General features: G+C 44.4%; 1 protein-coding gene across 1 annotated transcript; it reads left to right on the top strand.

Moving 5' to 3' along the window:
• Positions 1-281: 281 nt before the first annotated feature.
• On the top strand, positions 282-7,670 carry cbx4 (chromobox homolog 4 (Pc class homolog, Drosophila)). Its single transcript, XM_030735728.1, has 5 exons — positions 282-556; positions 663-706; positions 1,387-1,452; positions 3,432-3,498; positions 4,688-7,670. Exons 1-5 carry the CDS (start codon positions 488-490, stop codon positions 6,086-6,088), a joined length of 1,647 nt encoding a protein of 548 aa, XP_030591588.1. The 5' UTR covers positions 282-487; the 3' UTR covers positions 6,089-7,670.
• The last annotated feature ends 3,180 nt before the right edge of the window (positions 7,671-10,850 follow it).

The raw sequence follows: 10,850 nt of genomic DNA, 5'->3' as shown, positions 1-10,850 counted from the left end.
GTTACATCAGCTTTTGGAGTAGGGCTTCCCCACCTTTATTTTACAGCAAAACAGTATCACGGCACGGGCGGATTTCGTCCTCGCGTCCCGTGATAGTAAAGCAGTGAATGATCTGAATTTCCAAATTTTCATCCTGTAGTCCGCTACGCTCGGGATAAAACCCCCAACCTTTCTACAAGGTCCCCACCTCCCCCTCCTCTCCCCCTCCCCCCTGACGTCACACAGCGAGCTGAGGCTATTGCACGAATAGAGCTGCTCGCAGCCGCACTACTGTGAATATCTGTACGCTCAATACCAAGACTGTGGAGTGTGCAAAGAAGAGAGAGGGAGTGAGAGAGGAGAGAGGTGGGGGGGGATACAGTTGGATTTGGATACAACTGGAAAACTACCAAGCGCGCAGAGCACGCACCGAACGGACGGCACATCGACGGTGCGTAGCCAGCATTTCATCTACTCCCCGTCCCCTTTAGATCGGATTGAGCCGAGAATGGACCTCCCTGCCGCCGGAGAGCATGTCTTTGCGGTGGAGGGCATCGAAAAGAAGCGCATTCGAAAGGTAACAGAGACGAAGCGCGTTTGTAAAAAGCGCAATGAAATCGCTGACGATGAATTGTCGCGCTTTAATGTGAGCCTCAGTAAAATGTTCTCCTCCACCACCACAGGGCAAGATAGAGTACCTGGTCAAGTGGCGAGGCTGGTCTCCCAAGTAAGTCTTACTGCACGCCTTCAAATGCATTTACAAGGATTTAGCACTGAAATGATGCATCTCAACGTTGTGTCACAAGATGAAGTGTTGTTACTTAAAAATGCAAACCATGAAGGGCGAGCGCGCACAGCGGTTTGTGTGTGTGTGTGTGTGTGTGTGTGTGTGTGTGGAAGCTGGAAGAGCGCGGTCGGTATGTGTTTCAGTGTATCCGCGGATGCCTTCACTAATTTATGCGAGGGAAGGGGGTAGGCACAGCCATGTAATCCCGTTTTAATTATTTCTGCTCTGCCAGCGAATTTACGAGACAGGGGTGGTAAAATGGCCGACTGCATGTTGGTGCTGGAAGAAGCGTTTGGAGAGCACATACAGACGCATTCAGTTTGACATTTTTCCCTCTGCCAGTGGACGTCTTCGTGGTGGGTAATCTGCAGCGGGGATTGCGACTAACACCCCCAACCCCCCCCCCCTTCAAATCTCGATTAAACGACAGAGACAAAACAGAAATCCTGTTTTGCATTAAACTGGAGACTTGCTTCACCTGTCTTTTCTGGCGGCACATTACTTGTGAAGATGTGGGAATGTAAGTGAGTGAGTGAGGCAGCCCTAGGCTAAGCCCTGTGCGCCCGTCAGTTAGGAAAAAAAAAAAAAAAGCTCTGACAGTTGTGTGTTCCTCTCCGCAGATACAACACATGGGAACCAGAGGAAAACATCCTTGACCCGCGCCTTCTCGTCGCGTTTCAACTCAGGTGAGAGAGATGTGGACTTCGGACAAGGCCGCGCAGCCTCCAGTGCAACCATGGCCATATAAGGGCATGGGAGGAGGGGCGCGCCAGTAACTCTAGCACTGACCCACCCCCCACCCTCACCCTCCCCTTTTCTCCCTGGGGTAAACACTGGGGATATGATAGTGAGAATTCCTCAATCGTGGTAATGGACAGATCAGATCTGAATGAGGACTTCAATTTTTTTCCCCTAAAAAAACGTAACATAATTATGAGAATGTGGGGTTTTGCCTGGAGCACAATAAGGATCGGTGCAGGCCATTGGCCAATTTCACAGAAGAAACTGCTTTTGCCACAAGATGTATCGAGGACTACTAAAACGAAAAGGCAGTGTACCTCATGTGTTATTATAATTTACATGTTAATTTGCTGTGCAGTCATGAGCCAGAGGATAAAGCTGCACTGGAGACAGTGTAACTAGTGTTCAGGACCCAGGCACAGCAGCTTTGTTGTGGGTTTTAATGTGAGGAGGCCACGCTGCTGCCTGATGGGATTCTCCTCACCATTAGTCTGCCAAAGGGCTCGGCTCTGCTTTTGCAGGCTGGTTTCATAGTGTTTTCCACCCACTAGAAGAACCTCTCAGCACTAGTTCTGACACATCTTATAAAATGAACTTTGTGTTGGACCTTGGGTAAGCTTAGATTATGCTGACAACCTGCTATCAATCAGGACTTACCCAGAGGCCTGTAAAACAATCAAGACTGGCTCAACGTCTACCTCAGAGGTGCAGAGGCTAGTTAATTCTAATGCTGTTGACATTATAGCCCTACAGCACACAAACAACTGCATCTTGTATAGATTGTTGGACTCGTGAGGCCTCTGAGATCTTTTCTCTCGCTGCAGTCCAGCAGGCTGCTCATGGGACTGGGTAAAGACATGATGGCTGGGGAAAGGAATTCGCTTTTCTGAAAAGGCTAATTGACACGCAGCGCTCTTCAACGTTTCCAGTGTACTGCTCTCATATTCCCCCCACAGCCTGCTTGCCCGCCTGCTTGGTTCTGTGTGTGTGTGTGTGTGTGTGTGTGGCTGTGTGCTGATGGTCATGGAGTGCTGCCTCTGCGCTGTGTGTGTGGATTCCTCTCTGCTCCCAGTGGATGGGGGATGGGATTCGACAAGGGAGTCTGTAATTGCCAAATCTTCTGTGAATAGGGGTCACCCCGTTAGACGCCTTTTGAAATCATACACATTATAGCAACGTTGACTGTTTATTGTGGCAGTCTTCTGGCAGCTCTGATAGTACATCTGTAGCAACAACAGGCTGGGTTTACTCATGCCTAGTGAAGCCTGTGTACAGCCGGCCTTCACCCGCTGCTGTTATTTATGAGCCAAGTGATGAGTAGAGGTTTATATCAGGGAGCAATATTTCATACTGTCCCCAGTCCAGCCAGTGCAGCTACAAAAACACGTCTGCATCTCCTCCCTCAATAGAAACAGATTCAATAGATGTTTGTTATTAGTCTGATACTATTCACCCTGCACTTTTAAAGTGTAGGTGTTGTGCTGCACAAAGCCTGGCATTAGGGTGTATCCCAGATGTACTCCGCAATGTAGTATTTATCCCTTTTCATTTGTACCTCATGACCCTAATTAGAGATTGAATGTAAGAAGAGGAAGGGTGTGGTGTATGAGGGAGGACGTTTGAGATTCTCCCTGCTGTAGCCTTAATTGAATTTCTTCAGGATAATGAGAATAAGGAATGGGCCGATTACCATGGAGAGCTATGCAAATAAGGACCATAATGCTTTGCAGTGGGTCACATGTGGGCATTCATTAGTCCTCTAAATCAAAATGCCACTTTTAACCTTGAATACTTCAAATGTCAAACCTGTAATTTTCTATTGCTATAATAAGATTTTAATGTATAGAAAGATGTCTGAGAAATGAAGTATTTCACATGTATGTGGCAGGCAGGTATGTTACGTTATTATCCTTTGTTTTCACAGAGAGAGGCAGGAGCAGATGATGGGATATCGAAAACGTGGACCGAAACCAAAACATCCTTTTTTCCAGGTAGTGTCTGAGTCATCACAACATAGTTTCTGTAGAAACATTCCCACTGTCAAAGGCCTTAACAGGCGGCATACTGTCAGGTGTGTCAATGTTTATTTCTTTTTCAGTGGGAGGAGGGGGCGGTGCAGCTGAATTTCTGTCCTTACCCATTTTGAAACTGGGCTTCATGCCTGAGGGTTTTTCTTGCACCAAGTAAATCTGCACCAGTAGAATGTTTTCTTTTATGTTGCCATTTGTTATCCCAAGGCAAAAGTATACAGTTCAAAGCAGCATTCTGTTTTAACTTCCTCAGCTCAGGCATTTGCAGGCCCGTGTTCTGAGCCAAGTGTGATTATATATTTTGAGAGACTCGGAGCTGATTGTTATGGAGTGTCACTTCTTAAGTGGCATACCACCCTGCCAGAGTCACACGTGGCCGGCAGTCGGGGATAACGCGTGATATGTCAGGTGGCACTTCACTGACCTGAGGTCATTTCCAAATCATCTTGAGCATTCGGCTGCAGCGTTCCTCTGACGTCTGTGAGGTCAGCCTGTGGCGTGGGGTGGGGGGGGGCAAGATGGCGGGAGAGTGGCAGTGAGCTGAATCCTTGTTGGATAGTTTATTTTGATCCCTGATAGAGTTGATCATTTTTAATATTTGGTGATCCAGCAGCAGATGTCAGTTTATTTTCCCAACCCAGAAACAAACAAACAAACAAACAAACAGCTTTGACGAGTCTGATATGATTTTGTTATGACTGATGTCATAATGATGCTATCTTAGTTTACTCAGTTCAGTTCAGGACAACATACCCCCCAAAAAACAAACAAACAAACCAAAAAAATGACAAATTGGGTGGACCAGTTTAGTGAGGCAGGTGATCAGTTAGTTCTACACACTCAGACACTGCTTGGTTTTATTTCTCAAAACAAATCTTGCACATGCATTTTGGCTGTTATAACCACTTCCCTTTAGCATTGCCAAATACACATAGATTCCATAATAGGGTGGGTAGGTTACTTAACCCTAACTCTAAATGATTCTCTGGTTAAGAGCTTTAATTTTAGCCTCATTCTTTGACAGGATTACTTTAAGTGGTCCTAGAATTTCAATCCCTTTTCTTTATTTTGTTACTGTATTGTGGAGTTGAGTGTAAACTTTTTATAAATGTCTTTAAAATGCTGAATTGAGTCTCATCTGTTCTTGAAGGTGCCCTCATTTGCCCGAAGATCAAGTATTCCTACTGGTCTTGAGGAAACATCTCAGGATGCAGAAGCCAACCTGAAGTCTGATCCCATTCAGGTGCAGCAGCGCTCCCAGCCTCAGCAGTACCAACTGAACAGCAAGAAGCACCATCAGTACCAGCCCAGCAGCCAGGAGATCCCTGGTGACCAGATGGCCAACAGCAAGAAGAAGTTTATCTATCAGCTAAACAGCAAGAAGCACCATCACTATGAGCCTGACCCAAATATGTATGATGCACAGGCTACTAGGCTCAAAGAGGTGGTTAAAGTTCAGGAAGCAACCAGTAAACCTGCAAATCCAGGCTGGAACTTACCTCTGGCCCTGCAGCAGAAGTGGGTCCGTGACAAAGACACGGGCTGCCTGAGCAAAGTCAAAGAGCTGGCCGTGGAAGTGAGGAAGCCAGCTGTTAAAGAGGCGGAGAGCGAGCACGCCCTTAAACCCAATCCTAAAGATGCAACCCTGCCAAGTGCTATTAGCAGCAAAATGAAGATAATCAAGAATAAAAACAAGAATGGACGCATTGTTATTGTCATGAGCAAATATATGGACAGTAACAAGGTTCATGGAGCAAAGGGTAAACACGGGGAATCATCGAGAGAAGAGAAACCCCAAAACATCAAAGTGTCAGAAAACAATCCAGCACATGGAACCAAATTGGAGAAGCACTTGGAGAACGGTGTCCCCAAAGAGATTTGTAATGGAAGTTCCCTCTCTGTAGCAGAGCATCCTATAAAGTGTTCCCCAAAAGACAGACATTTCTCCAAACCTTCACCAAGCACAGCAGAGGAATACAACACCGAAGTGGCTCGGGGTCAGGCTGATTTGCCGGACGATTTACCTTTACAGCTGACCGCGAGCTCTCCTCCAACTTCTTGGGCTGTGGATACCAGCATCCCAACTCCAACAGCTGTCGACCACATCCGGATTCCTTCTTTTCCCAGTGACCGCAAGAGGAAGCTCTCAGATCCCGTGGAGGACAGGAGCATATCCAAACTCTACCTGGGTTCGAGGAGCTTCAGTGTGCCTAGCACTGTGCCCACACCACCGCAGGATAAACCAATGGACCTCCACTGCAGCGGCCCACGCCACAGCAGTGTATGTACGTATGAGGATTTGGGCAGCCAAGAGGAGCCGATGGACCTCAGCTGCCCAAAGACTAAGAAGCAGGCTGAAGCAGAAACACAGCCGGAGCCTGAGCCCACTGTCAAAGATACGCCTCCTGTGACAGAGGACACGCAGGAAACCACAGAGGGATCTAAAGAAGCACCTGTTAAAACAGTCTCCCCTTTTATGGGAAATATCATTATCACTGACATCACAACAAACAGTCTCACCGTAACCTTTAAGGAATATGTTTCTTTCTAAGAAACTACTTACAAAATGGGACTACCACTGACCAATTGGATGATCCTGTTCATATGTGCATATGTAAAAACATGGGAATTTTGTATATATGGAAATTTATAATTTATCATGGAAATTCAATATGTTTCTTATAATGTTTTATACTGTAACTCCTCTCTGTGATGTTGTAGCCAAGAAAGTGCCCTCGAGGATTTGAGCGAATACTATTCAGGTGGAAATATTCCACCACCAAAAAAAAAATAATAATAATAAAAAATCAGTTAATTTGTCATACGGAGCTAAACTTTTGCTGTCGTTTCATACCTGTACCAAACTTATAACCCGAGATGTATGAAGGTTTATACAGATTTTGTATTAATATCTCTTATTTTGGTCCTGACAGAAGTTGCAGAGGACGTTGTTGAGTATATCCTGATCAAAGATCAAATTGAAAGCACTTAATTATATTTTCACACGTTTGCTTGTGTCATTAGTGGGGAAACAGCTAGTCTCCTTCATTTAAAAAAAAAAAAAAAATCCTAGACAAATACCCTCAGGCTGAATTGGCATGTTTTGTTAGCGGCTTGTTTTAAAGATTATGATTAGCAAAATGGGAAAAAAACAAAACAAAACATGCTGTGACAACTGTGAGAGACGCACAACTGTGTCGACAGCTTTTAAGCGATGTCCCGGCATTTTCTTTTGTAACGTTTTTGTCTCATCACTTAGTGCAGCAAAGCGGTCAGCAGGTCTGCTGTTGCAGCCTGATCTGCTAATATATCCGCACATTTCCAGTTAAGAAACATTTTTGGAAAGAAAGAAATATAACGTAGATTTTTTTTGTTTTTTTTTTAAAGGCAGTTGCACATTAAGAAAATTGTGTCATTTATCAAACACGTCTTCCCTGTTAAGATGATTTTTTTCCCCCCTATTGTACATTGTGATTTATTGCTGACATATTCCTGGAGTTTAAAACACTGCTAGTTTTGTTAGAAGGCTTTAATGTCACACCGATTTACAACAGTCATCTCATTTTACTTTCAAAGCTCATCCTATGATCTGAAGAGTACACGTGTGCACTATTTGTTGTACAAAAAAAAAAAACAAAAAAGGCTGCCAGGGTCATGAGTGAGTATGCTACAGAGATTAAATGTGTTACGAGACTGACTTTGTACGCTGTTACATGCAATCCAATGAGTGCAAGCTGTTTTGACTATGCTGCTGAGAATTCAAATATCAAAGCTGTTGGATGTACCCTACACTTGAGTCGAAACGGCCTTCTACGCACATTTAATGCAAAGCCAGTGAGAATGCTAAAATGCTATAATGATGAAAAATGAAGAGTGCATATTTATTGACGTTTAATATGTTGTTCAAAAGCAGTTCGGAGATGTGTTTGCTGCATCAGAAGCTGTATGAATCCATTGAAGAGCTTCACCCTTTTTGGAGGATTTTGAGTCTGTTTGCTACTTCTTCTTTTCTTCCTTTCACTTTGTTCTCTTCATTCCTTCTTGCACTCATTTCAAAGTCAAAATGATTGTTATAAAGTATGTTATACCTGGAGTTGGCTGACTTACTGTTGTTGGCATAGCTTATTGACTGGTTTCACAATAAAGAAAGAGATTTGACCTCTGATGTGTCGTACTGATATCTCCTGCGGGCAAACCGGGAATGTTGCGAGTTTATACTTTGAACCGGCTTCATTTTATGGGCCAGCATTTCATAGCTGCCCTTTAGAGTTCCAGTAAAGTGTGTGTATCACTGCTCTCACCCTGCAGTTTGTCTGAAGCCTTCTGGCTCACGCAGAAAACAGAGCATTAAACTTTAGAAACACTAACTTGGTTGTGAAGGAAAAATAGGAAAACAGATCATGTTGCATAATCACAAATGACCCTGCACAAAGGGCCCTCTGTATTGCATAACTGCACCAGTCACTCTTATTAAAGCCTTACCCATGCATTATTTTTCTATAGCAGCTTGATCCCGAGCAGGAATGTAAACATAAAACATAGCTGAGGGAAGGCAGGGAAGGCTGTTATGCAATTCTTAGATTGTATCAAGAATCACAGAGGGTATTTGAGCCAGTGTTTATGTGCTGTCCAGCACAATGTAAAAGGGAAGGGTGTTAATAATAAAACATTTAAAATACTGTCTGCTAGCAGGCTTTATGGCATTTCCAGCATGTTGTATTTCCAGTTTCTAGTTTCCATTTCCAGTTGTTGAGGTTTGTGGGCTCTGCGTCACAATGACACAGCAATTTTCCCTGCATTGTCATCATACAGTAAAATTTAGAAAGGACAAGTCCACACTCACACAGACAGGGGCCGTGCATGCAGAGCACCATTGGTACACGTGCAAAGTTCAACTTTTGTGAATGATACTAAATAAATACTGACCTTTCTTGACACCTTGAAACGTCCTTTATGAAGCCCACTGAAGGCCCATATAACCTGGAGTCAGGTCTGAAACTGTACACAGAAACAAGTGTTCTGCAATAAGAGGATGACAAACTGATGAAAGGAAAACGTGTGAGGTGTCTTTCTTTTTCAGTTAAGTCACTGCCTGTCAGACATCTGATAAAACTCAGCCAGCCATATAAGGAAACAAGACAAGACCTGAAGAAAGTACCACTATTGTGCTCTCCTGTTAAAGAAGGACTCGTTTGAAGCCCTTTAATTACTTTAATAATTAACACCTTCTTGTCCCGTTCAATTAAAAGATCGTCCGGAGCAAAGTGAATCGTTTTCCGTCGCTTTCTGCTATTTTGGGACAAACAAATCTTCTTTGCTCGCCTGTAAATCTTGACATTATTGCCAATTTACAGTCAGTCTTTAGGAAATTACCTGTATCTGTTTCTTGGTTTTCAGAGCATAATATCAACCTCAACAGTGAAGAAATCCATTTTTAAAATCATAAAGACCAATCAGTGCAAGATTAAAAGACCCAGAGGTGACACCACCCGACGCATTTAATTAGGTGGTAATTTATTGCCACTGAGCAGCATTTTCACAGGAATTAGCCTACCTCCAGACTCCCCCTCGACCTCTATCGAAATTTGCTCCTCTAAAGCTGGCCATTTCCCTCTCCTTCTTTGGGATTTCGTTTTGGAAATGTCCCCTTAATAGACCTAAAATACAGAGTTAATCAACCCGAAATTTAGCTAGAGCTTCCAGTAGATTATGAGTTAATTTTTTGGGGGAAGAATATATTAATAGATGAATTGGGAATGCATTTGGAGCCAGTTTGATGGCTGGACTGTGAACTCCTGAAATCCCAAATGGTCGATGAATCCTAACAGGCCCACTGGGGGGTCGACTGAAACCGGCCAACAGAGACATGCATGACCTGGTGCCTTTTCAAAGTGGTGAACCTTAGCTGATATTAGTTTATATGCCCGGAACTTCATACAGCTTTTGGGCTTTTGAAACGTCTCTCTGCGCGTGACGCTCTCTATAGGCCTTCCGTGGCTTTGAACCTGTGAGGCAGCCATACATCAGCAGCTATAGGAAACTGAAACATGTTTCAGCAGGGGAACATATTTATAGACCAAGTGTGATGTTTCACATACCCCCTTTATCATCGTACCCAGCAGCAGCCTGCACAGTGTTGGTTTCATCTCGGCAGTGCAGCCTCGCAGCAGCACGCCAGCAGCAGCAGGATCGCTTCTCTAGTTTAAATCCCTGTGTGTGGACCGCTGGCGGCCTGCGGTATCTCAGAAACGACAGAAATATTAAAGGATAAAAATAGAAGATCCCTTAATGAATCGAGAAGTTGGACTGTTCTCTTCATTTTCTCTTTTTATTTCCCCTTCAAAGTACACAACAACAGCCTTATTGGACCTTCTCTGGCTTTGCCGGGGAGAGTTCATTCCTTTCAAAGAGCAATTAAGACACAAATAAATCTAACCTAAAAACCTCGCAGGCTTATGGTGTGAAATTAGACGTGCCTGCGTTTGTCGGGCTGCTGCTTTGGGTAATGCTTTCTAATTCAAAACATGCGCTTAAGTCTGGCTAAGCTGCAGGTCAAAGCCACACGGTTTCACATCTTCTCGCTTGCGGTTTTTTTTTTTTTTTTAATGTCTGAGCAGCCACCTTGAGCAGAAAATGTCGCCCGGTATAAGTAGGACAGTGAAGAGCGAGCTGCGTGCGGCAGTTGCCCAGAAACCAGAGAGCCAATAATGTTCTCACAGAGCCAGCTCTGTTTATTCATGTACGGCTGTCGCCATTGCGGCTCCTGCACACTCACTTTTCACCGACTTACAGCCAAATATGGAGAACCACAGAGGCAGCAGGACTGTGTATGTGCGGCTGCCTCCTTTCAGCGCGCACCAGTCCGCTTTCTGTCTCTGTACAAACCATTGCAGGCTACAGCCATTCTAGTACCGACAGGAAATGTCGGTCTACAGGCTATGACTATCAAAATGGTGGTTCATATTTCGACGGCAGCCACAACGTATCTTTTGTCCGCGGCGCGCCCGCCTTTGTCCGCTCCGCTGCAGGGAAATTTTAAACAGACAGATAGCAGCAAGTTTGTCAGTCGATCGTTCATGATCTTTCACATGGTCGAGAATAAAGACGGTCAAATTGCTGCTGCGCCTCTCCTCAGAGCAGACTCGGTGCTCCCTTCCAAATGTTGGCTTTAATTTCATTCAGTGGGTTCCAAAATGTGATTAACCGCATAAATAATTTAAATAAATTAAACGGCTGTCCGCCTGTTTCCTTCTGGTTCCATGGGTGTCACTTAAGGTGCTGTTGGAGGTGCATATGCGTGCGAAATTTGTGGG

The sequence above is a fragment of the Archocentrus centrarchus genome, chromosome 8 (assembly GCF_007364275.1).
Source record: "Archocentrus centrarchus isolate MPI-CPG fArcCen1 chromosome 8, fArcCen1, whole genome shotgun sequence".
Classification (NCBI taxonomy): Eukaryota; Metazoa; Chordata; class Actinopteri; order Cichliformes; family Cichlidae; genus Archocentrus; species Archocentrus centrarchus.
Note: the sequence above shows the minus strand (reverse complement) of the source record. Positions and strands in the feature narration are given on the sequence as shown.

Bases quoted from the DNA above. Each gene is read 5' to 3' on its own strand.
- cbx4 (XM_030735728.1), top strand. From the start codon at position 488: ATGGACCTCCCTGCCGCCGGAGAGCATGTCTTTGCGGTGGAGGGCATC. The intron at 1,453-3,431 runs GTGAGAGAGATG...TTGTTTTCACAG, and splicing joins CTCGTCGCGTTTCAACTCAG to AGAGAGGCAGGAGCAGATGA. The intron at 3,499-4,687 runs GTAGTGTCTGAG...CTGTTCTTGAAG, and splicing joins CAAAACATCCTTTTTTCCAG to GTGCCCTCATTTGCCCGAAG.